Source organism: Zea mays, chromosome 3 (assembly GCF_902167145.1).
Source record: "Zea mays cultivar B73 chromosome 3, Zm-B73-REFERENCE-NAM-5.0, whole genome shotgun sequence".
NCBI lineage: Eukaryota > Viridiplantae > Streptophyta > Magnoliopsida > Poales > Poaceae > Zea > Zea mays.
In genome coordinates this window covers 219945657-219973036 of record NC_050098.1, presented here as the reverse complement: position 1 = coordinate 219973036, position 27380 = coordinate 219945657, and the positions used below count along the sequence as shown (strand labels likewise).

The 27380-nt window shown below is 42.1% G+C and overlaps 1 protein-coding gene and 1 pseudogene across 2 annotated transcripts; one reads left to right on the top strand and one right to left on the bottom strand.

The window, feature by feature from the left end:
* Window positions 1-5778: 5778 nt before the first annotated feature.
* On the top strand, window positions 5779-9391 carry LOC103650083 (PLN02358 superfamily - PLN02856 superfamily - serine/threonine protein kinase superfamily pseudogene; annotated as a pseudogene). The gene is made up of 11 exons (NR_161386.1): window positions 5779-6069; window positions 6141-6164; window positions 6250-6350; window positions 6445-6699; window positions 6918-7109; window positions 7358-7662; window positions 7883-7935; window positions 8065-8110; window positions 8189-8323; window positions 8587-8731; window positions 9073-9391. The product of NR_161386.1 is annotated as a PLN02358 superfamily - PLN02856 superfamily - serine/threonine protein kinase superfamily pseudogene (transcript).
* Window positions 9392-10327: 936 nt separating this feature from the next.
* On the bottom strand, window positions 10328-16454 carry LOC103651425 (potassium channel AKT1). The gene is made up of 11 exons (XM_008677057.4): window positions 15580-16454; window positions 13979-14344; window positions 13780-13837; window positions 13375-13692; window positions 13022-13267; window positions 12830-12928; window positions 12686-12718; window positions 12422-12607; window positions 11882-12079; window positions 11724-11799; window positions 10328-11552 (listed from the first exon to the last, which is right to left on the bottom strand). The coding sequence occupies exons 1-11, from the start codon at window positions 15771-15773 to the stop codon at window positions 10675-10677; spliced, it is 2652 nt and encodes an 883-aa protein (XP_008675279.1). The 5' UTR covers window positions 15774-16454; the 3' UTR covers window positions 10328-10674.
* Window positions 16455-27380: the final 10926 nt, after the last annotated feature.

Below are 27380 nucleotides of genomic sequence, written 5' to 3'. Positions count from 1 at the left end.
AGAATGTTGTACCGATGTCCCATTCTTTTGTTATGAGCAGACCTTGGAAGTCCCTTTTATTGTGCCCGTGCAATCAACGGTTAGCAAAATAATCGAGTATTATCACTCAAAATCCCCTTTTTGTAGAGTGGTTCAATCAACTGTCGACCAAAATCAAAACGCGGAAGGAAACTCATGAAACTACAAACCGCTTAGGAGTGAAGCATCTATACAGTTCCCAAAAAAAAACAAACCGCTTAGGAGTGAAGTCAAACTGATAATTATAACATGGCTTCTCTGAACTCAGTCATTATTGAAGCAACTGTACAGATGCATGTACTGTACATTCAGTAGATGTAGATCAAACCCAACTCTCAAAGCAATATGCTGGTATGGTCCAGAGCAAAGGTTGAAGGAGCGAATTAACAACTCCATGTGGAATTCTGGATCTACGTCTGAGATTGGGAGACAGTACCCAAGCCAGGCTGCCTGTTCTGCTGCTCTTTTTGGTTGTGCTGTTGTGCAGCCGGGATAAACCGTGCAGGTGCAGTGTAAGATGGAAATGGAATGGATGCAGCCAAGATGGATCCGTGGCTATAATAGTTTTCTAGCTTGAGAGAGACAATAGAAGGTCCTGGCTTGAGTGCTTCAAACATATCCTGAATTTTTGTTGCTGTAATAATTTCTGTCGTTCCATCATCAGTGTTGCAGGCTTAGTGTCAGTCTTAGTGTCACCAGAAACCTGAACTGGATAATCAGTCTATTTGGCCTCATCGGAATATAATAAATTAATGTCTCATGAAAACTTGCATTGTTTTTTCGGGTGCCAACAGTGTGATAGAAAATATTTGCCCAATCGTCTCTCACTGATGTGTGCTGTCAGCACAAATGAATTCATTTAGTCAGAAACTGATAGTTTTCTTGTAAAATTTAGTGTGCATTTCCTGCACAAGCAATGAAACATTTTTGTGACTCCAACTTACAGTTTTGTCAAGATGTTGATTTAGAGCTTGCATCTGCTAAACTACTTGACGAATTAACCTCCACCAAAGGGCATCTATAGTTTGTTAGTAGAGTACAGGTATTCAGAATAAACAAACCTGAACTAGAGATTTATGCAATGAAATAAACTCCTCCTGTGATATAGATTTCAAGATATTCTTCAGTTGATACACATCTCTCTCCCTAAGTATAACCGCAAACTTTCTCCAGTCAAGGGCATCATTGAAAGGCAGATCATAGTAGTCTGACAGAATAACTAAAAGGATATAGAAGAATATGTATCAGAACAATGTAATCAGGAAGGAACTAAATTACTCTATTCCCATAAAAAGGAAATAGAAAGAACAATGAGATGCATTGCCAAAGTTTGTAAGTAGAAATACTAACCAGGAACACAACCATAGTGTATTGAGTCAGATATATGGACACTGTTAACTTGTGAACCACCAGGACAGATACAGAACTTGGTACGGTAAAACTGCTTCTGATAAACTAGCTCGTAAAAGCATGCAGTTAATGAGAGAGTACAGGTATTCAGAATGACTGGTTGTGTGAATAGTTAGTATGCAGTACGGTAAAACTGCTTCTGATAAACTAGCTCGTAAACTAGCTGGTAAAACTGCTTCTGGTAAGAGTACAGGTATTCAGAATGACTGGTTGTGTGAATAGTTAGTCATAAATGTGACGTGTGAAGGTAAAGATTAATGAGAGAGAAAAGAGAGAAGTCATCTTTAAACACCATGCAAGCATTATATTTTAGTAAGGTAGCAAAAACAAGTTCACAGCTGCAATATTCCATATGCTTGCAGTTTATTTACATTGTCAAACTTAATTCACCATGAACAGCTCTAATAACTTAATTCACCATGAATTGCTTCTGGCTTTGAGCACTTCATCCACCCACTGAATTCGTATATCCTCAACAGCGTCATCATTATCAGCATTTGCATATGGGCTCTCATAATTTTCCAGAACTGCATAAACAACTTGTGAAATCATTGAACAGTAGTAGCTGAGAATAAAGGAGCGACAGAAATTATAATGGCATGTCAATCTACACTTCCAGGCTTCCTGCTATATGATGCCAGCAGCAATTGGATATTACAAGTTTACAGGTTAAGGGAATGACCAAAAGCTTTATCTTGCGTGATTTGGACAATTTACAGGTCTATGAACCACCCAGGACATGTCCAAGACCACCATAAGGCATCCTATCTAAAACTCTAGATCTATTTACAACATGAATTACTAGAAAGTTCTGTGATTATAATATACACATACTTGGAGAATTAGGTATATGTCTGCAAACAAACGTTTGATGCAAAAATTGTCCGTGCTCCATCTACCCTAAACCCATCCCTGACATCACACTGCATCACTGCTATTCCATTTGACCATGTGATCTCCTCTATGTGCAGTTTGCTGTGCTCACACGCATGAAAATGGTCTGTATGACAAAAAACCAAGTGATTCTGCACTCGTCTCAGTTCTACACTATGAAATAACAGATTGTAACTATCTTAAAGTATTGTTGAGTTTTGGATCATTTGCGAAATTAGCAATATTAATTTTTATGCATCTAACAATTTGTAATGCATGGCAAAGCACGGGCACTGACTTATATTATTATACCTTATGAATGTAGGTTTTTGTCCCGCGAGAATGGAATCTCTAATTGTAGGCTTGTCTCATAACAAGCCAAAAAATTCGGTGGCAACCGCAATAGTTCGAGAAGGTATTATAATTTTCATAGTCTGTATGGATCAATTTCTTTTTAATGACTGATTGCTCCTATACTATAACTAATTTTAGTGTTATCTCATGACTCGTTGCTCCTAGACTATATTTGCACGCAAGGTGATCTTGCTCTCATCGATTTTATTAAGGAAATCCCTTGTGAACCAAGGGTAGAAGTCGTGCTTATTGATGATGCCTTTGTTGAAAGGAAATGGATGGAGTGTTTATTTCAGCCGAACGCATATTTAGGTGACGAGGTAATCCACGCTTAGTTTTTATATTTGGCGACGTTGTTATGTATAAGTTTTTTACTCATCCTGGTATTTTTAACCACAACTTACACACTTGCAGGTTATAGACTGTTACATAAATTTGATAAAAGCTCAGAAGCATCTAAAGTGCCGATCTGGAGGTCGCGTTCACATAGAAAATGCTTTCCAGTTCAATTTCCTGAAGCGAGATGGTGATGTTGAAATTAAAACAGAAGAGCTATATCCAAATAAAGACATGACACAAATATGTAGCGCTGAACGAAGGGTGTTACTTTACTTAGACCATGACATGGTACATATGAGTTTGCAATCTGAACAATTAGTGTATATATGTATTTTATTCTTATGCAAGTATTTATAACTGTTTTGTAGGTGTTTATTCCGATAAACATCCGAGAGACGCACTGGTATCTTGCCGTGATCCATGCAAGAAATATGGAGATACAAGTGCTCGATTCACTTGGTACTTCACAAGATCGCAAAGACCTCACTGACTCTGTGAGTATGCACAAACTAAACAATTATGAATTTAATATTAACTTATCCCAATCTCTAATTTTGTTTTACAATATATATAGATTAAAGGACTACAAAGACAAATAGATATGATATCTCAACGTAAGGAGTTAAAAGACCACAGGTGGCCAGACCTCCAAGTTGCTTCTTGGCCGCTCAGAGAAATAAACATGGGATATGCAAAGCAGACAGATAGGTACGTCCTAAAATCTTCTTTACCAATTTCTTCATTCATACTAAACTTTATGTTGATATTAATGTATATTGTAGCTCTTCATGTGGCCTCTTTCTTTTGAACTATATCGAATACTGGACAGGAGATGAACTGTCTGACAGTTTTACCCAGGTATATTATTACTACTACGACATATATGGACATCTACAGTCAGTGTTACATATATAATGCTAAAATAATTGTTTCTTATTTGTAGGATGACATGTCACACTTTAGGAAAAAAATGGCTGCTATATTACTATCTTCAGACCTGAATAAGAGAAGGGGGTGTCTGTTATACAAAAATGAAAAAGAAGTTGACTCTGGAAGCCCATCTGATGTTGAGATATTAGAAAACCCAACAGATTCTAATAAGAGGAAACTACTCCACGTGCTGGATGATAGCGAAGTAGTGTTTGAAGATGAGGAAGGCCCTATTACTCAAGCAGACTTGCAAAGGTGGTTTGTTGATGATTGGGATAAAAGAGCTCATGTAAAAGTCTCTAACGATGGTTGCACCAATGACTTTTTAATGGTTGGTCTTTCCACAAAGGACATGCCAGTGACCAAAGCCGATTCAATAGATGTTTTATGTGATTATATCATGGCAATAGAAGACGATACGACACTAGAGTAAGTGCTCATTGATTTATTTATTTTATGTATATCGACTACTTAGATTCTTGATATAGAGTTTCGTCATGCTACATTACAGGAGAACATGGGTGCGAAGTTTCAATCCTTTTAAGATAGAAATATCTGTCAAAGACCTGCAAAACATATTAACGACAACTCAAGATATGATTCTAAGATGTTTTGATATGGCTGTTCGGCTGCTTGCCAATAAAGAGTCACGTAGACCGAAAGAAGAAATCATAAATAATAGAAAGCATTATATGGACATGCGTTTTTGGGTAAGTTTGTTTCCAATCATTAATGTATTAATATATAGTATCTACATCTAATCATCATGTGTACATGTATATATACTGTCCAGAGAATGGTTGGTTTTGGTAAACTTCCAAAGTATCATCAGGATCCTACAACAGAAGAGTTAGCCAAAACACTCGATTGTTGGCCATCAATGAATTATTATATCACGGGTTGTAGATATGTAAGTATGTGTTCATTTCGAATGTATTTATAAAGGACACTTCTGTTGTAGGATCCTAATGACTGATATTTTGCAAGGTTCTCATGCCATGGAAATTCAATGGATGTTACGCCCTTTTCGTAATAGATCATGTTAAAAAGCATGTGACTTTTATTGATTTTACACCGACTCAAGATTGGTGTAAACACATGCCATACAAGAGGTTCGCGGAAGCGATTATCATGGCCTCAAAAAAATATAAGATTGCTTACAGCAAGAAACGTTCTGCATGGGCGGAGGATATCTTTAAGTGGGAACATACAATTCAGACTGGTGTTCCAATTGACTTAAGAGGGTATTTTCTTCGTACCACCTTTTCAGCAGTTTAAATTTTTTCTATGATATTCATTGTGTAAAACATAGTTGCCCAAATATTGTTCTATAGGTTTAATACCAGCTACCTCGTTCTACAAGCTATGGCCATGTGGGGGAATGACAGACGACTGAAATTTGTTGGGGTGAGTGTAGCACGTTCGTTTTATGTTCAAAACTTACATTCTAGCTAACTCGTTCTACAAGATAATATGTTTTGTTCTCTTATGTCTTTGTCTGTAGGATGCAAAGACTCTTCGAAGGAACTTTGTGATTGATCTGTTAAGTTATGAGGATAATTCGTGCCGATATGCCATCCCTGCAAACATACAACAGAGACTCATCGATATCGCTAAAAAGGATTAGCTGATTAGTTGTCGACATATTTGTCTGTAATTAAAAATTCTAAATTAACTTTTTAGAATTAATTTGTGTGATATTGATAATGTTTTCCACGTATATTTTGCATATTATAGTGATTTTTGTCGTTCCGTATCAATGTTTCATACAAATTTTTTACTTCCATCGCAACGCACGAGCACATATCTATACTATATATTGTTAACAAGGGCCAAGTAAGTTCTGCGCCAAGCATTTAAATTTCACTTCAATTACTTCATAATCTTTTATCTGGTGCATGATAATAAAACTATTTAATTTTTAACAATTTGTTGTAGGCATTGCTTATGGATTGTGGGGAATGGAACCACTCTGTTCAACAATCTGACTGTTGACTTGATGGATCAGATTATGGATTTTCCTGTTGACCCAATCATGGCAGCTAAGGCCTATAAGTATAAAGCAGAAATACTTCTTAAGGAATACTTGCTAGCAGATTCATATGTTCTATACACTTCTGTGCTCGCGGGGCTTCTGATGTGCAAGTTGGTACTGTTATTTTTACTGATTGTTTTTTATGGCTTGGTTGCTTATGTTTGTGCTCTGGTATATGCAGCCAAGATCAAGATTGGGATCAATGGTGAGTTCACATCCTCCAATCTGAGTTGTGATGTATTTGAGTTATGCCAGTCGTGTGGGTTTTTATCGTTTTTTTGTTGGTGCAGGGTTCGGTAGGATCGGAAGGCTGGTGGCCAGGGTGGCCCTACAGAGTGACGATGTCGAGCTCGTCGTCGTGAACGACCGCTTCATCAGCACCGACTACATGGTATGGTCCCTCGGCTATTGTGTCTCGTCGGCCAAGAAAGGACATTTGCAAAGAACAAACAAAGAAGCAATCCCTCTATATCTATATATGGCAGCTGGGCTGATGAGGTGTGAAATATGTGTGGTGGTTTCGGCGTGGGAGGACCGCGAAAGGCGATGCCTTTCAGCAGCATGATCCAGGAGATGAAGGGCGAGATCGGCGCCATCGTGTCGCGCGGCGTGCTACGGTTCCGGCCAGGGGGCCACGCCGGGGCCGGGCGAGCGCCGGCAGCCGAGCTGGACGAGGCGCCGCGGGAGGGCTGCTGGGCGCAGTTGCCTCTCGATCTTCTGCGTATGATTAATACCATGGGGTATTCTTATTTTACTTAGTTTTGATGGTTCACATACCACAACAGCCAAATAAACAATCTACATTAATCAGTTTTTTGTCAATCTAAATAATGAAATAGTTATTATTAATACCATGGGATATTCATTTCATATTGTTCATTACTACCCACATGCCCTGTCTCTTCTGAGGGTAATAATAAAGGATAATCATGACCAATGCTCTGATTTGGTAATGCAGAGTGATATAGAGATGGTTCTACCAATCATGGTTGGAGGTTACACAGACTTCTTTTGTTCTATGCTCCATACAAGGAATTGTGGATTCATCTTCCGAGGGTCGTAGACTCCGATCAATCCAAATTGATATGTGTTTTCTTGGTCAATCATGGTTGGATTCATCTTCCGAGGATCTAGACTCCACTAAGACTGTGTATCCTTCAGCCAATATTATCTATTGATCTTTTTGTTTCTTGTTTACTGGATTAAATGTAGTTTCTTTGTTTATAAATACAAAGTCTAGACCACAACTAAAAATGTATAACAAACAAAATTGTTACTTTTGTGAAAAAAAAACACTGGACAGGAGGAGGCTAGCTAATCAACCAATCAATCCATAGAGATCCAAGTGCTCCTATGTGTTCCTCAACTCTGATTTGATATGGATATACAACTATAAAGCCTTTGACAAGCTGGAGGGTGTTGAGGTTGCATGGAGTCAGTCAAGGATCAACGACTCTGTCATGGTTTGCTCATAGAATATGGAGCAGCTAAGCACAGAGATCCAACTGCTGAGGACCTTCAGGCACAAGAACATTGTCAAGCTGTTTGCCTCTTGGATCGATGAGGACAAGGACATTGTAAATATCATCATAGAGTACTTCACATCAGGCAGCTTGAGACAGTACATGTTGTTTCTTTCGTTCGTTCCACTTCTGAATGTTCATACCAAACATCTCTCTGTGTTTCTATTCTCAACCAAATTGGTGAGATATTTTTAAACTACGTCAATCTAACATTTATTTTATTTTATTTCTTTGTGTGACTCTAAACATATATCTGTTGATTTGTGGTCGTGTCTATTTCCCACCAGTTTCTTGTAAAGCAGATTTGGCTGAATAACTTGGCTGTGTGGGGGAGGGGGAGGGAGAGAGATATTTTGCCTCATATGCTCGTTCGCTAATTAGTTGCATCAACACTGAGCAGGTGACATCATGCAAGCTGTGGCATCAAGTAGGAGAGTCATTCAAACCTCCAAAGTATGAATTTAATAGTCTGCAACTCATATGATGATCCTCAACTGTCATTTTAACAGAAACTGGGACATAGTTCACATAAGCTCTTCTTTATGTACTCTCTCCCATGATGTGACTTGCATGTTTATGCAGGACATGCACAACCGTTTCATGGACTTTCTATAACTTCTATGAGAAGGTAATTTTACATTTATGGTTCGTGGGATACCAGTTCATAATTTTACAGTTGTTCATCTATATATTTATGTTGGTATAGAGAGAGCAAGATTGATAAAAAGACTTGCCAAAATCAAAGAGGAGCAGGGACAGATTGATGAGGCTGTTGGTTTGATGTAAGAAGTTGTAAGTTTGCACCATACTGAATTTGGACCAGCGTACCGGATTTGTCAAGGTCTGTTTTATTTTTCATAAATACTCCTGAACACATTCCTCATTTTAGAATTTGACAACTCTTGTAACATATAATTCCTGAAAGCACTCCTTGATAGTAATTAGTCAACAATTTAGGGCGGAAGAAGCTTTATATATGCGTCATCTTGAAAATGACTAAATGAGTACTTTCATATCTGGCATCTGTTGTTTAAATACCAGGGTCTTTTCCCCCACATTTTCTCAAGCGTTGGTTTTTTGTTTTTTCCCCTTCCTCTGTACAAGGCTACGCTTTGATTGAATACGAGAAGTTTGAAGAAGTTCAGGTTGCAATAAAAGATCTGGATGGAGCTGACCTTTATAAACAAATAATGAGTGTTGATTGGGCATTTAGCAGTGGCCCTGCTAAACGCAAACATACTCGGAAATGGTATTCCCTTCTCCCTTTTTCTACAATTTCGGTAGGGGAAAAACAAGGCAAGGTGCAGCGCTTAGTTTTCCCTTCCCCTTTTTGGCTAGCTGTGTTAGTTTGTTGGACCCAAATATTTGGGTGGTACATATTTCACAATGATGCTCAACATTAGAGTTTAAAATATCTAAAGAAAGGTTTGATCTGATCCTGATTTGGTGATGGAAGGAGGTTTTATAAATTGTCAGGGCTAATAGATGCTTGGGTTGTTACTATTTCCCCTCAGTTCTTTTTTTATGCTTGGTTGTTTCTTAGCCACTAACTAAATGAAATATTATCCGGTACTTTTTGTGTTTTGTCAGGTCACCACCAAGAGCTCGTTCAAGGACCCCACCCAGGAGAAGGCACTGATGTTTTCCCAGCACCTCGTGAACTACTTGCTATGTGTGATGTACAATAAGAAGTCTAAGGATTCGAAATATTACCTTGGTGTATGTGGATCACCTGATTTCGATGGTGGTTATTAAATTGCCTGATGTTTCCTTATTTGGGACTCCAAATATTAGCTTTGAACTCTGGTTTAAGTTGATGAGACATGGAGGTGCACTTAGACGCTTACCATTATGTTTGGCATGTTAGTTGGAGACGATTGTAAGTCAGTCCACGTCACGTCCGAACTTGTGATCTGCTAAGCTCACCAACCCCTCCCCATATTTATGATATTTTCTATGGGTTTGTAGGTGCATGCATCCTTTTATGTTGCCATCAATCTAAATTTGTAGTAACTTTTAATTCTATATTGATTTCATAGAGTTAAACTACTTGAGAAGGTATTGGAATCTAATTAACTTGCACCTCTCGATTATGTGTCCTAGATTTAACATGCACCTCTCGTGATATAAATAAACCGTAGCAACGTACGGGCACACACCTATTAGAGTCTTATAGAGTAGTAGAGATATGGTTCCGTCGCAACGCACGGGCACCCACCTAGTAGATATATAATAATTAAAGGATTGAGATAAGTGAAGCTTTTTTCGGTACTCAGCAGCACATGTCCTCATTGGCTTTGTGGCTGGTATCATGTGCTGTGGATTCAGCAGGAGGATGCCTAACATTTCTTTTGAACGGGCACAAGTGGTGTGGAGGTTGAGAGGTGTAGATGAGCAAATAAATTTGAAGGTCTTCCGCCTCACGTGGTCCTGCTTTGTGATTCACAGGGAACCTCAATGCTCTTGGTTGTGCCACCCACCACGAGAATGGGAAGTTGGCAGTTTGTTCATCAAACTTCCACAGGCCATCAACGTGGCCTCTGGGGATGCTTCAGATTGGTAGTTGGCTGTTTACACTCGCGGGATTGATTTCCTTTATGAGAGGACTGAATGAATATTGATGCTGATTATTGTTATTGCTGACAAACTGCAAGGTTCCAAGATTGGGCTGGGGATTTTCCCATTTGCAGACCGCTTCTCTAGCCCACACAGGGCTGGCCCATCCAAAGCTTGCAGGCCGCTTCTCTAGCAGCTCTCCTGTTCCATTCTCTATCGTATTTCATATTTTGCACTGCACGAAGCCGTTCAGAAATCAATAAAAACTGAAATAACAAACAAAGAAGAATTGAAATAGCAACTAAAATGAACTGATAGGATCAATATCTCAAAATTCATGACTCACGAATATTTCTCACTTCCAGAGAAAGCTTGATCTAAAGACAGGAAAAAAAAGAAATCATGTAATTACATTTTGTGAATCCCTTCCCATGGAAAGAGATGACGAAACTACATACAGACCAGCTGACTACAAATTCATTTCCAAGCTGGATACATCCTACAGCTTCAAAACCATCATAAGCTACACTTCAGTTTAAATGGGGGACATGCACTGATGCACACAGGGTCACAGGGGCATGTTTCCCCATATCATGTCAAATTGCAATAAGAGCACCACAGCTGGCTCACTTATTGTTAAGGCCTAATTTGCTCAACATCTGGCACCCATTCATCACTGACGAGAAGAATATGATCACCGTCTCTGATAAGCTCCACCTCATCAATCTCAGCACCCCCAACTGTCAGGACCTTGCCAGGCTTGATGCCGAACTTCTTTGCACCTAGTTCGAGAAGCTCGGCCATCGACCGCGGTAGGCGCACGAGCTTCCCTGCGGCGTTCCCCCCCTTCTCGGGGCAGCTGATTGTCACCCTGATGAGGGAGTCGTGACGGCAATTTGGACCCTCTGTTCCAGCGAGGCCTTTCGAGAGCAGACGGCCGGTGTCCTGGTGGGCGTGGGACGAAGAGATGACGCCGAAAAGAGAATTCTGGAAACTCACCCTCTTTCGGAGGAGCTTCTGCGGAACAACTTCGCTGCGTACTCTGGCGTTTTCATGGCTCATATCTGGCATCGAGGGCTCACTGTTGAATCTCCCTATCAGCATAGGTGCCACTCTGCCATTTGAGGCATGCTTCCTGTGTGCTTTTCGTGATTTGAAGAGAGCCTGAATGTCATCATGGCCTTGCTGATCAGCTAGATCTCTTGGCGACCAGCCATTACTGTCCTGCTTGTCGACGTCAGCTCCGTGTTCCAGCAACAACTCAACCATCTGAACATTTCCATCACAGACCGCACGATGCAGCGGTGTGGTTCCGTCTTTCGTTGGGTTGTTTATGTTGCCACCATAACGGATAACGTTCTCAAGCAGCTCAGCATCATTTTCCTCAACAGCGATGCAAGCATACAAGGCCGTGTCTCCAGATGATAGCTCTGCACCACTCTCTACTAACAGCTCTATCACTGCATTGTGCTTTTCACATAAAGCCTCCCATAGAGGCACTTTTCCTTCAGAGTCTGCAATGGATGGAAGGGTAAAAGACGGGGAACTTCAAGACTCATTGGCTAAAATATCACAAGTGAAGCATGAATTCCTAACTAGTAAATTTAGTATTCTTGGTGGCAAGAACGTCACCAGTTCTGGTCAATCTGTAAAAAAATGTATCACAGTTCTAGTTTTATGCGTACCTCTAGCATTTGGATCAGCTCCGTAGTCTAGAAGAAGCTTGACACATTGTTCGTCTCCTTTGGAAGCAGCTATATGCTGTAAATAATGAAATGAGCACTTAAATTTCTTGGGTAACAGAAATCTGTTTACACACACATGCGTCAAGGTATATGCATACCAGTGCTGTATGCCCATTGTTATCTGATTCATTTGGATCCAAACCACGCTTCAGAAGTTGATGTAACATTAAATCGTCTCCTTTATTTACCGCAAAACAGAGGGTAATTGGCAAGTCCAGACGACCCCGCGCTAGCATGTTCTCAATCTCCTTAAGAACACCCACCATTACACTGTTGTCTTTCTGCTGTTTTAGTAACTATACAACCATAATAAAAAAGAAAAAAAATCACAATCTCAGTAGTAGATCTAAAACAAATGGAATTTCATAATACATTCTCACTATTGTTGTGGCTGGTGATTATCAGGACCATGACTCAAGAACCTAATATACAGCCTAGTGATTACCTGAGAATAAAATATCTACACATATTGTTAAGTAAGACAATACAGGGATAATAATGAAAACCTGCCTGATCTAAATGGGTTAGTTCAGATTCTTTTTTACCTTTTCTATGTCAAAACTCTAAAAGTACACATCGAATATAACTGAAATATGCAGCACCAAAGAAAATTAGGAAGAATAATGTGGTTCCTGTACCTGCATAAGGTTGTTCATTATTATTGTTCCATCTGCAACATTGGATTGAACAAGGCTGAGAAAGGCAGTGCGATTCATACGCAGAAGCTGGCATAATGATTTTGTTCGAACTGTGAATAGTTGGGGCCTATAGCAAAGAACCCCAATTTCTCCGACAACATCTCCTGCCTTAGCCACTCCAGCCATCTGCAGGTACCAGCACATTATGTTAAAAGGACAATTCGATCAATAAATCCACTACCATTTGAGCACCATAAGACTTGCCTGTTCCCCGCCATTTCGCAACTCTATCAACTCCTGTAGAAGTGACAAGTATATCAGAATGACAATGTGATTTGGTTTCTGCGCTATTGATAGCAAAACTACTACTTTTCTTCCCCAAATTTATTTGTGTAATGGCATCCTTACCGCGCTACCAGTAACTAAAATATAGAAGTCTGTGGGTGCTTCATTCTGCAGTATCACATCTTCCCTAGGTGGAAAATATTCAGCTTTCATCTCAGAAACCTTTTCCATGATAACACAAAGCAAGATAAGCACATGATGAAGCAGTAGCAAAACATTTTAATTGGATACAAAATGGAATTTCCATAGCCTCACCAGTTGAAAAATTAGGTCATTGGACACCCCTTCAAACAAGTAAACTTTTTGGACAAGATTGAAAAACAGATACTGAGAAATGCCTGATCTTATAGCCTTGGGAAGCGCATCAAGGGTCTCTTGTTGTTGAAGACCTTCTGAATCTGTTCTGAACTTCAAGCTAAGATGTGAGATCATCTGATCTTGGAGCCGACTTGGTAACTGATTCCTTAGTGCAAAGCTGGTTGCTGCTTGAATTGTATCCCTCTTTAGTCCAAATCATAACAGAAAAAAAACTATTAGGTGCAACTTCATTATGACTTATAAATTTTGATATCAACAAAGACTAAACAAGAAAGTGAAAAACAACCCACATATTTTCGAGTACGGCTGGTGCCATGGACAACCAGATTGGTCATGTTACCAATCAAATAGGCAGTCAATCCAAGGTTGAATAGCATGTAGAAAATGTTGAATATCATCTCCCTTGTGTTCTCCGCGTGCAAATCACCATAACCCACAGTTGTAAGAGTAGTGATTGACCAATACACTGATACTACATATCGAATCCACAAACCCCGCTGATGAAAATCTGGCATCGAATTGCCAATCCACGTATCCGTTGGGTCAGGATACCTGTCAGCGAGAAGATAGTAGAAGCATGCCGAACAGTGGACGGCAAAAAGTGTGACCTACAAGATCAGAGGTAAGCAAGTGAGCTATCATCCACAAATAATATTAAGATTTACCGGATAGTCTGAAATGAATTGCTTACTTACACATATGAGCTTTGCACATCGAACCCAGAAGTAATTGAAATGTCTATCTTTCTCCAATCTAGAAAGAAGTTGAAGTGAAAATATTAGCTAGAATTTCTAATAACAAGGAAAAATCGTGTTAAACGAACTGTACAAATTGATTATCATGCAATAAAGCATTAGTCTCATATACACATACACCTGCACTCAAAACACATACCTAGCAAAGAGAGAGCTGACTCTACGGAGACGCCATAGACGAAGCATGTTGAAAAATCCATATGATCTGAGGTTTGGTGGCAGTATCTTCCGAGCAAATTCACTTGGGATGGTAGAGGCCACGTCAAGAATAAACCAACTGGTAGTATACCGCCAAGCTATCCTTTTTGGATCATCTTCAAGCAAGTATGTCATTCTATCCAAGTAAGCTACAAAGAAGGTCAGGATGATGTCCACTGCGAAGAACGCATTCACGACATTGTCCACTGCAGCTAGGGCGCCCGCCGGTTTCCGAATGAAGCCAAACTCAAATGGGGAAACCCATGCAGAGTATATCACAAGAATTATGAGAAAAGTCTCCCAGCATCTGCGTAGAATTAATATATATCAGAACCATCTCTTCGTGTTGTAAACAAATATATATTTTTTTACCAGAAAAATCATTATGCAAAGGGTGAAACATTAATATCTATGCAAAATTAGTTTTGTTAACTATTAAGGCACAATTGCTGTCAGTTAAAATCACTACTGAAGGAGTGCTACAGTGACTATGGTTACTACTAACTATATAGATGACGACCTTCTGAAAAAAGAACACCGCAGAAAAACTGACCAAACATGTAATCAGAGTTTGATTCTTTTGTAACAATGTTACATTTGTAAATAAAATATGTAAAAATCAAACGCAGCCTTAAATGATTTAGAAAAATAAAGTAAACAGTGGTAAGAAAAACGGGCAAAACAAAAGCTACTCTGGAAAACACAGACATATTACCCACGTAACGTAACTAAACAACTCAGTAAATTATAAAACGATTCAGAAAAGGTTTTCCGCCAGAATCCTGAGAAAGGGCACTTTGGACATCGAATCGTTGCTTAAAGAAGCGCAGAACGTGAGAAATGCAGAGACGTCACGATCGATATCATGCCTTTCTTGTCTCTCTAGGGGCAAATGGAAAATTAAAGCAGATGCGAACGATCAAAGAAGCCAGAGTAAACAAAATCAAAGCAGAAGTGCGACTACTAAAAAAGCAAAACATAAACAAATCAATTATTAACTTCAAAAAGGGAAAATAATTATTCAGTCCAAGTCAAACCAAGAAAGTAGTAATATATATATATATATATATATATATATATATATATATATATATATATATATATATATATATATATATATATAACCATTATCTGTTCACAATCGAAGAGAACTAGAGACAAAAAGGAAAAGAAGGCAGCGCACGGATACAAACAGCTTTGAGGCTTTGAGCTACATTAAACAAAAGAATTCACAGGTTCATGGAAAACATGTGAAACGCTTTGGAACTCAACAATAAGCGAACCACATACGAAGAAAAAGCTCGGCTGGACGGCCGCTATCTTCATCCAGAATTACAATACAAGCAACTCTTCGCTGAGCATCACCAAAACTGAAGCAGGCAGGGCAAGCCACCGGTGAGGCAAAAGCAACCGGCCAGCAATGCAACAGCAACAAGCCACGTGATCAATCCAGCCCACAGAGACTGAAAACCGGTAGGAAGGATGGCACAGGCAGGCAGAACCGGACGGGAACTAACTAATAACGAGGAGGACGCGGCGAACCTGTATCGGCGGTCGTAGGGCGAGACGATGAAGGGCCTGAGCTTGGCGCGGCGGTTGCTGCGCGCGCCGAGCGACGGCAGGATGCCGCTGGAGATGCTGTAGTGGCTGCCGTCCCGCGACAGCTCCCTCTCCAGCGCCACGCCGCGGCCCCACGGCCCGCACGTCGGCAGCCTGGAGGGCCCCCACCCTGCCATTGCCTCCCACCGCTCGCCGCCCGGCGGCGATGAGATAAACCCAGCCGGGGTTTTACGGGGAGAGTGATGAGAGGGTAGGAACGCGAACGCCCCCCCGAATCTGGCAGCCCGTGTTTGATTAACTAAGGATCGTTGTCTAGGCAATCCCCCCCTCGTGATTCTATCTATTTTCAGCTTTTGGACAGCTGCCGCGGCGGAGGCGCGGGCGGTGGCCGGTGGGGCGGCGGAGACGCGCGGGCGAGGGAGGAGAGTTCAAGCGGTCAGCGGAACTAGTCTGGGTGTGGGAGCGCGCTCGGCCCCATTTTATGGAGCGGCTACTGAGAGACTAGTCACTAGTCAGCAGTCACGGGCAGTGGGGGCAGGTTGGCAGCGGCGCAGCGCCAGCACCCCGCAGGCCCGCACGGCCGCACCCCGCAGGCAGCGGCGGCGGCGGCAGCGGCAGTGCGGCAGCGCCAGCAGCAGCAGCAGCCGAGAGAGAAATACCATCAACGGATTCCGCTGTAGCCTGTAAAGTCTCCGATCCAACCTGCCAAAGTGCCAAGGAAACATAAGAGCCTCGGATCCGGCGTGTGCAACGTGGGCATTTTTGCGTGGTTTCTGCTTTCGCCAAAAGGTTCTTTAATTAAATTTTTTTGAACCCGTGTATAGACGGTCAACCAACGTAATAATATAATACGCCGCGGCATTGTAATAGACGGTCAACCAACGTATCATTCTGTGTGACATGCATAGTGATAGATAGCTAAGCAATTTCAGGCATAATTAAATCCATAAAACTATCGACAACTTTGTTAGAAAAAATGTAACATTTTGAATAATCAATAAGGGTGTGCCAGTTATGCCGCCAATGGATACACTCCTTGACATTGCATCCCTTCATGTATATAAACATGATTCCCCTGCAATAAAGTTGATGTAGTCATTCTTCCAAACTTGTTTCCACTTATCACAACACGTTATCAGCACGTGCTCGCGATAACAGAGGGAGAAGAGAAGGATCGCTCGCTGTTTTGAAGAAGAACGGAGGCCCCGACCTCAAAATCTACAAGAAAGGTATAGAGCAAACCGTTCCTCTTCGCATCTGTCGTATGCATGACGTTCTTCATGTCGTTAATGATGCACTGTTGGAGGCGTATGCCGTTGGGCAAGAAACGATGCTCCCACCGGTGAATGCCATCCCTGCACATCGTGGTCAAGTGCACACCGTACATTTTTGTGTGATCCACGGATGAACAACAGTAGTGCCGCTGCCAGTTGTTGAATGCGGCCTCCCCATCACACTTCCATCACCCTTATAGTTCAAGGAAGGAGTCAGTCACAAGAGAGTAGGACCGAGATCCTTATCTACATATATACATATCTATTAATCCCTTATATGTCGGGTGCATTTGTTACAAAGGAGATATACAGTTAAGATGATCTTCTTATCCACCAAACCCTTTCCTGGCACAAAACCATGAGAGCTCTGCCTGAGTTTGAGTTGCCATCAAAGTCTGGGTCATTGGTCGAAATAGAGTTGGGCCCACTAGCTAATCTTCTGAGCATCAACGTGTTCATGGTGCTCTAGGTACATATCATTTATAGTATCCCGAGTTTTATTTGACTGACTCACCAAATCAGTCAGATGAAGCTCTTCAGTGAACGTTTCTAAATGACTTGAATTATATGCAACAGACTTATTTCGTTTCCTGACTGAGTCCACAATTTTGCCATTCACTCTACGGAGTCTAGCGTAATTGAATTGTCAACTTAGGCTAGACAATGTTGATCTTTTTCGCATTGAGCAAGGTTGTTTTGATAGAGATATTTGAAGTCTCCATTTTAAAAACATAATCATGCACCTCTTGGTGCATCCTATGGATCTAGCCCTTGAGCTCGACGTAGCTAAGTCATCTTGTAAGTTGAGCTTAAATATTTGTCGATTATGGTTGTCATGGTCTTAACCTATCAAGTCTAGGAACTCGATTTCTTATAGCTCGTAACTCAGTCTAGGAGCCTTTGAGTTGACTTCCAAGAACTGGTTCTCTTAGTACTCTAGTAGAGTTGTATGAGGTGGCTTCTAGCCCCAAGCCAAAGGGCTTGGTGATAGTTCACCTGTTACATAATGATACTTCGAGACAAAAAATGCATTAGATAATCTCTACTATACTTAAAGCACAAGTTTCAACAGTCGTCCAACGTCATCTTTTTACAAAAAAGTGCCTACATTTCTTCTAAATCAACTCAGCGTAAAATATTAAAAAAGGTACAACAGGTGGGGTTTGAACCCATACCCTGATGGAAGAAGGGTGGAAGACACTGGGTGAAGCCATCTAACTAGTAGAACATTATGGCCAAGTGTTTATAATATTGAATATAAATTGTACATATGTATATATGATTTTTAAAATAAAAAAAATTGTGCCGGGCTGGGCCAGCAATACGGGCCGAGGCTACGACCCAAGCACCGCACGACGCTCGTGCCGGGTTGGCCGAGGCACTATGGCCGACTTGCCAGACACGGCCCATTTGGCCATCTATAACTCCGCACGATAATGATGTCCTCGCCTCAGTTGTCACCACCTTGTTCGCCATTCTACTTCTTTTCTGTCTCCCCTCATGTGTTCACCTCCGCGTCACCCCATTCTCGGCGGAGGGCGTAGGAGCATGCGCCTCCTCCTCGTATTCATTCGACACCAGCCCCGACACCGACTCGCGCAATGGCTATTGCACGTCCACGAGGACATTTCACATCATGCGTGCACCATTGTTTTCACCGTCGTCGGACGTCCCGTTTGTCTTCCCAGTCTTCGCCCTGTTCTTCCTCCCCAACCTACTGCCCCCGCCCACGGTCGCAGCCGCGAGCCGATCGACGCTCGTCTACGCGGGTACCAGGCGAGTCAGTCATGCTCCTGGCCTTTCTCCATGCGTGCCGTCGAGGAGGACATGGTGGCGCCTGCCACCCTTAGGTTATCTTAGCGATGAGGAGTCCAGGTCTAAGATATTGGACAACTAAGGCACATAGCGTGGCAGCAGTCGGGATATACTACGGAGTTGGTGGTGGTGTTGTGTCGCTTCGGCGGGTCCAGGGCTAGGAAGACACTCGCATTCTCTCGCCCTTCTCAGACTGATGCCTGGTGCGGGTGCCTCTTGGTTTGAAGCTGCTCCAGGTGGGCTTCTTTCTTCGCTTGCGTGTTCTCTCCCTATATATCTAGCGGTATACTAGCTATGTTGCCTCTAGATGCCCAGGTCTTCGTCGTGTCCTTCTCCGGCAACGAACAGTTATGCCTGCCTCTTCCCTTCCCCTCCTGCTCTACGAAACCTTGGAAGTAAGGGAGGCGATGGATGGGGGTTCTGATTTGCTGCCTATGGTACCCGTGCGTTCATAAAAAATATTATACGAAGAGTGGAGACAACCAATAAAAAACCTTGAGATCTTTTTGGTGGATAATTTACGTGGGTATTGTTGTGAGCCGTCGCAACGCACGGGTAACCGACTAGTTTAGAATCAATTAAGAGATTTATCAGTTCACTTATTTGAATGAAGTCTTAATGCGCTAAACTACATCCTAGGACTCGACCGTTTTATTCCCCTATGGGAAAAAGAAGTGGATCTTCATAAAGATCCCCACTTTAGAAGCTAAATATTGGGATTTAGCCATTTATGTACTCCCTAGAGTGTACATACATAAAAATTCGAGCCTTAGAGGCTCTATAGTTCCATACCTCTTTAGAAGAAGTTTAGGTTGCCAATTGACAGAGGATTTCTCTTTTCGACCTCTGAAGGGTATTTTTATTGCTCTATTAGTGAACCAAACTAATAGGGGCTTTTGCTATCCCATGGATGGGTCACATGTGACAAGCAAAGTCATGTAGGTTATATTTGTCGGCTTCCTCAGAGGGAGCCCTACTCCATTTAGATTGATGTACAAACATCATTTTAGCAGGGAGGATCAGACCCCTCTATACCCTTAAAATGTCTATCAAATTGTGATAAGAGCAAGGGGGTTTTGTCAAGGCTTTACACGAGTCAGTAGCAGAGTTGTATATAAAATGCTACCGCCCTTCCTCTGAGGGACCCCAATTTTGCCTTAGCTGAGCTATCCAGGCACTTCTAACAGCGAGACCAACGTATAATACCCTTAAAGTGATGACCATATCTGATAGAGTTGGAGGGCTCAACCATATTTTTGTCCTTCAAGAAAATGTTCAAGAAGTGATTAGTAACCAACAAAAATGGAAAAAAATGTAGGAATATATAATTAAATGAAATAGCTGAGAGGAACTTTTCTGGTCACGATACAAACACTGAGATGTTCTATAATCTTGCTTAGAAGGGAGGATCATACATAAAAACATCGTATTTGCTCGACATTCCATAATTAGTAATGAGGGTAACGTCTTCCTACTAGAGTCGATAGGCGCCCAATCAGAGTACTTTTGAGATAATGTAAGGGCCCTCCTAAAGGGGTGATAACTAGTGTTTGTCTTTCAGATTTGAATCTTTCTCAACACCAAGTCCCCTATAATAAATTTTTAATCTCGAACGTTTCTAGAGTGACATTTTCACATGGCTTGTTGATATCATGTTGATTGCACAGTCATTGAGTCTCTTCTATGAGCTGAGTTATCTCCTTTTTTATTACTTTTCGTCTGTCTTCTTCGAAACTATGCAACCTTTTCTTGATGGGCTTCAAGGTAGGGCTTACATTAAGTGTATGCTTGACTAGTTCCCTTGAGACTCCTAGCAAGTTAGACGGGTTCTAAGCAAAAATATCTCAGTTGTCCTAGAGGAAACAAGCGAGCATAGTTCCCATTTTGGATTCAGGTTGGTCCCAATGTGAGTGACCTTGGTTATGTCCATCGGGTCGTTGTATTTGCCAGGTTAGGGAGGACTCTGCCTGTAGGTTGGCAATCTTTTTTGGTGGTGATGAGAGCTCTCTATTGTTCCTCTACTTGAGGGGTGTAATGCTAGGGCCACTTGTAGGTTGTCACACTCCGCATGTATGACTTGGGACTTAGCTAGGCTGCATCCCTCCTTGGTGTAGTTGTAGGACTTATTAACTTTCCATTGATAGAAATCACTCCCTTAGGTCTCGACATTTTGAGTACTAAGTAGGTGTAGTGAGGTATCTCCATAAATTTTGTGAGTCCCAGTCTCCCTATAATGGCATGATGAGTTGCATCAATGTCGACTACCTCGAAGTGTAGGCACTTGATGCGGAAGTTGGCCTTGGTACCAAACATAATTGATGAGTTATCTGTCCTAATGGCATGGTTGACCGCCCAGGGATGATTTCATAGAAGGGGCAAGACTCGACCCGAAAGCTTTTGTTGTCAAGCCCATTTTCTTGAAAGTTTTGTCAAATATGATGTTGAGGCCGCTTCCTCCATCTATGAGGACTCAGAGTAGTCTTGCATCTCCCACTGCAGAGGATAATGCCTTTATTGTGGAACGTGATTGGGGTGATCGGGCCTATCAAAAGTGATAGGAATCTCTGACCACCATAGGAACTTAGGTATGGTGGGCTCTACTGTGAAGACATATCGGGCTTCCAAATTTTGCTTCTGCTTGATCTCGTATGATTCTGGCCCACCGATGATGTATATGATGTCTTGATTTGGTTGTGGGAAAATTTCCCTAGTTTCTTCTTTCGAGTCACCTTTGCTAATCTTGCTGCCTTCTGGTTTGGGCATATCTAGGCACAACTCTTTCAATAGTCTTTGTGTGAATTGTCGTATGTGTTGGTATTCTTGTGTAGTATGATTTCCCTACAAATGATAATACATGTTCCATCCATCATGGATTTATACCTAGCATTGTGCTCGTCCCGGGTAGGTTGCTTGCCATCTTAGTGTGGCTGAGTTCCACGCTCTACCGTATTGACCCTTCGATCGTAGTGACACTTTTGTCCTTTGTCTTGCTCTATCCTTTGTTTGAAGTTTCTTGTGTGTTTTGTTGAAGGGATCGTTTAGAGTGTCACCTCTTTGTTAGCCACCTAAAACATGGCCGAAAGAGTTGTCGGTGTCTTGTGGATTAACATCTAAGGCAACTCCCGGTTTCTGAGGCCCTTGCAGAAGACATAAACTATAGTCTTCATAGGCATGCATGATACATCAGTCTTGAGATCGTGCCATCTATTGATGTAGATTTAGAGGCTCTCATCCTCCTTCTGTGTAATCTGTTCAAGATCGTATTGTGACTTTTGTTGAGTCAAGCTAAAGTTAATAATAAAAATATGTTTAAGATGCTACCAAGAGTCGGTAGGGTTGGATGAAATATTATTTTGCCATTTGCGGGTGCTAGCACTAAGGCACATGGGTAAATAATTTCCATGATTGTTGAGTCCCCTCCTGTGGCTATAACGGAGAGTTGGTACACTCCTAGCTAATATGTGGGGTTTGTGCATCCATCATAGGTTTCAAAGGTGGGAGGCTTAAAGTTCTTAGGCCAACTGCCTTAGATAAGTGACCCTGTAAATGTCTTAATTATGGAATTGATGAGCATAGTTGGTACCTAGTCAAACCAAGAATGGGAGTGGGTCTCATAGTAGGAATCTTCTGTGTCGTACCTATCATGGAGGTCGTGTGGTCGTCTGGGATGCCTCCCCTTATTTGGTGGTACGAGCCAACACAATAGCTCCCTTCGCACGGGGGACTTGACTTGTCTAGTGGGTTGCAAGGGAGGTCTCTAATGTAGTTGGTTGATATGAGCCAAGTCTTCTCTTTGATGACTCTATGTATCATCTGCATGTTCTACATTAGGGGTCTCTAGTGTCGACTCGAACCTTTCCTGATTGGTCATTGGGGCTGTGTCTGTCATGGCACAAACCAAGGCGTATGACATCATATTTGGAATCTTTTGAAGGCTTTTACGATCCTAGAGGTTGTCCTATGGCAATAATGAGGTGATCCCATCTAACAAGAATTTTATTGTGACAAGTTATTATACCGGGTGGCGTAGAAATGTTGTCCATGAAATTCGACCTTCTCGATTTTATCGTGGGCTTCCCATTCTCTTAGTTGTAGATCTTCTCAAACTCGCCGCCTTCTTGTCTCTGAGCTCCCTTCATCCTCTAAGGGAGGGTGATATTCATGTTCTCTATTTATCACAAGCACGAGCCAAAATCCTGCGAACTCAGAGCCCGAGTCTGGGCTTGTGTCCTTGTTAGAGTCTAACATGTATCCTAGTCCTCTTGGTTGCACTATCTCAGAGATCGAATCTAATGAGTCTGATGTCTCTGAGGTAGGTGTGACCAGATTGCCAAGCTTTAACCTGAGTTATCCCATCACATCGTTGACAAAGTACAATGATCCAAATGAGATGGCATCGATTGCTAGGACGTTCAAGATGTGTGAAAGGGAATTAGGCTTACACCTATTTCCGAATTGATTTTGGTGGTTGAATTGCCCAACACAAATAATTGGACTAACTAGTTTGCTCTAGTGTAAAAGTTATACAGGTGTCAAAGGTTCACACTTAGCCAATAAAAAGACCAAGAATTGGGTTCAACAAAGGAGCAAAGGGATAACTGAAGTGTGCCCTGGTCTGGCGCACCGGACTGTCCGGTGTACATCGGACAGTGTCCGGTGCTCCAAGGAAGAGCGTCTCAGGAACTCGCTAGCTTCGGGAATTCACTCCGCTATAATTTACCGGACATGTCCGGTGTGCACCGGACTGTCCGGTGAGCCAGCGGAGCAACGACTACTTCGCGCCAACGGTCACCTGCAGAAGCATTAAATGCGCGCCAGAGAGCGTAGAAGTCAGGCACGCGCGAAGTGGCGCACCGGACACTCTACAGTTCATGTCCGGTGTGCCACCGGACATCCAGGCGGGCCCAGAAGTCAGAGCTCCAACGGTCGGAACCCAACGGCCTGGTGACGTGGCTGGCGCATCGGACAGTGTCCGGTGGCGCACCGGACTGTCCGGTGCGCCATGCGACAACAACCTCCACCAAACGGCTAGTTTGGTGGTTGGGGTTATAAATACCCCCAACCACCCCACATTCAAGTCATCCAAGTTTTCAACCTTCCAACCACTTACAAGAGCTAGGCATTCAATACAAGACACACCCAAGTGATCAAATCCTCTCCCAATTCCACAAAAGCATTAGTGGCTAGTGAGAGTGATTTGTCGTGTTCTTTTGAGCTCTTGCGCTTGGATCGCTTTCTTCTTTCTCATTCTTTGCTTGTGATCAAAACTCAATTGTAACCAAGGCAAGAGACACCAATTGTGTGGTGGTCCTTGCGGGGAAGTTTTGTTCCCGGTTGATTTAAGAAGAGAAAGCTCACTCGGTCCGAGGGACCGTTTGAGAGAGGGAAAGGGTTGAAAGAGACCCGGTCTTTGTGACCACCTCAACGGGGAGTAGGTTTGCAAGAACCGAACCTCGGTAAAACAAATCCTCGTGTCATACTCTTTATTTGCTTGCGATTTGTTTTGCACCCTCTCTTGCGGACTCGATTATATTTCTAACGCTAACCCGGCTTGTAGTTGTGATTAACTTTGTAAATTTCAGTTTCGCCCTATTCACCCCCCTCTAGGCGACTTTCAATTGGTATCAGATCCCGGTGCTTCATTAGAGCCTAACCGCTCGAAGTGATGTCGGGAGAACACGCCAAGAAGGAGATGGAGACCGGCGACAAGCCCGCTACAAGCCACGGGAAAGCTTCATCGGAAGAGTCCCGCAAAAAGGGAAAGGGGAAGGAGAAGAAAGCCTCTTCCCACAAGTCGCATCGGAGTAGGGACAAGAAAAAGAAGATGAGGAAGGTGGTCTACTACGAGACCGACACCTCATCGCTATCTACCTCCGGCTCCGACGCGCCCTCCATAACTTCTAAGCGCCATGAGCGCAAGAAGTTTAGTAAGATCCCCTTACATTACCCTCGCACTCCTAGACATACTCCATTACTTTCCGTTCCATTAGGCAAACCGCCAACCTTTGACGGTGAAGATTATGCTAGGTGGAGTGATTTAATGAAATTTCATCTAACCTCACTCCACAAAAATATATGGAATGTTGTTGAGTTTGGAGCACAGGTACCATCTGTAGGGGATGAGGATTATGATGAGGACGAGGTGGCCCAAATAGAGCACTTCAACTCCCAAGCCACAACCATACTCCTCGCCTCTCTAAGTAGGGAGGAGTACAACAAGGTGCAAGGATTAAAAAGCGCCAAGGAAGTTTGGGACGTGCTCAAGACCGCACACGAGAGTGATGAACTCACCAAGATCACCAAGCGGGAAACGATCGAGGGGGAGCTCGGTCGCTTCCGTCTTCGCCAAGGGGAGGAGCCACAAGATATGTACAACCGGCTCAAAACCTTGGTGAACCAAGTGCGCAACCTCAGGAGCAAGAAATGGGATGACCACGAGGTGGTTAAGGTTATTCTAAGATCACTTATTTTCCTTAACCCTACTCAAGTACAATTAATTCGTGGCAACCCAAGATATACACTAATGACCCCCGAGGAAGTAATCGGGAATTTTGTGAGCTTTGAATTCATGATCAAGGGTTCACGGAAGATCAACGAGCTTGACGGTCCTTCTACGTCCGAAGCTCAACCGGTCGCATTCAAAGCGACAGAAGAGAAGAAGGAGGAGTCTACACCGAGTAGAACACCCATCGACGCCTCCAAGCTCGACAACGAGGAAATGGCGCTCGTCATCAAGAGCTTCCGCCAAATCCTCAAGCAAAGGAGGGGGAAAGATTACAAGCCCCACTCCAAGAAGGTTTGCTACAAATGTGGTAAGCCCGGTCATTTTATTGCAAAATGTCCTATATATAGTGACAGTGACAGGGGCGACAACAAGAAGGGGAGAAGAAAGGAGAAGAAGAGGTACTACAAGAAGAAGGGCGACGATGCCCATGTTTGTCGCGAGTGGGACTCCGACGAAAGCTCTAGCGACTCCTCCGACGACGAGGACGCCGCCAACATCGCCGTCACCAAGGGACTTCTCTTCCCCAACGTCGGCCACAAGTGCCTCATGGCAAAGGACGGAAAAAAGAAGAAGGTTAAATCTAAATCCTCCACTAGATATGAGTCCTCTAGTGATGATAATGCTAGTGATGAGGAAGACAATTTACGTACTCTTTTTGCCAACTTAAACATGCAACAAAAAGAGAAATTAAATGAATTAATTAGTGCCATCCATGAGAAGGATGATCTCTTGGACTCCCAAGAGGACTTCCTAATCAAGGAAAACAAAAAGCATGTTAAAGTTAAAAATGCTTACGCTCTAGAAGTTGAAAAATATGAAAAATTATCTAGTGAGCTAAGCACTTGCCATGAGACTATAGACAACCTTAGAAATGAGAATTCTAATTTGTTAGCTAAGGTTGATTCTATTGCTTGCAATGTTTCAATTCCCAATCTTAGAAATGATAATGATGATTTGCTTGCTAAGGCTAAATATGTCTCTTGCTAGCCTTAGGATTGAAAATAAAAAATTGCTTGCTAAGGCTAAAGAATTAGATGTTTGCAATGCTACCATTTCCGACCTTAGAAGTAGAAATGATATATTACATGCTAAGTTTGTAGAATTAAAATCTTGCAAACCCTCTACATCTACCGTTGAACACACTACTATTTGCACTAGATGTAGAGATGCTGATATTAATGCTATTCATGATCACATGGCTTTAATTAAACAACAAAATGATCATATAGCAAAATTAGATGCTAAATTGCCGAGCATGAACTTGAAAATGAAAAATTTAAATTTGCTCGTAGTATGCTTTATAGTGGTAGACGCCCTGGCATCAAGGATGGCATTGGCTTCCAAAAGGGGGACAATGTCAAACTTAATGCCCCTCCTAAGAAATTGTCTAATTTTGTTAAGGGCAAGGCTCCCATGCCTCAAGATAATGAGGGTTACATTTTGTACCCTGCCGGTTATCCTAAGAGCAAAATTAGGAAAATTCATTCTAGGAAGTCTCACTCTGGCCCTAACCATGCTTTTATGTATAAGGGTGAGACATCTAGTTCTAGGCAACCAACCCATGCTAAGTTGCCTAAGAAGAAAACTCCTAATGCATCAAATGATCATGACATTTCATTTAAAACCTTTGATGCATCATATGTTTTAACTAACAAATCCAGCAAGGTAGTTGCCAAATATGTTGGGGGCAAGCACAAGGGGTCAAAGACTTGTGTTTGGGTACCCAAAGTTCTTGTGTCTAATGCCAAAGGACCCAAAACCATTTGGGTACCTAAAGTCAAGAACTAAACATGTTTTGTAGGTTTATGCATCCGGGGGCTCAAGTTGGATCATTGATAGCGGGTGCACAAACCACATGACCAGGGAGAAGAAAATGTTCTCCTCCTACGAGAAAAACCAAGATCCCCAACGAGCTATCACATTCGGGGATGGAAATCAAGGTTTGGTCAAAGGATTGGGTAAAATTGATATATCTCCTGACCATTCTATCTCCAATGTTTTTCTTGTAGATTCTTTAGATTACAATTTGCTTTCTGTATCTCAATTATGTCAAATGGGCTACAACTGTCTATTCACTGATGTAGGTGTCACTGTCTTTAGAAGAAGTGATGATTCAATAGCATTTAAGGGAGTGTTAGAGGGTCAGCTATACTTGGTAGATTTTGATAGAGTTGAACTCGACACTTGCT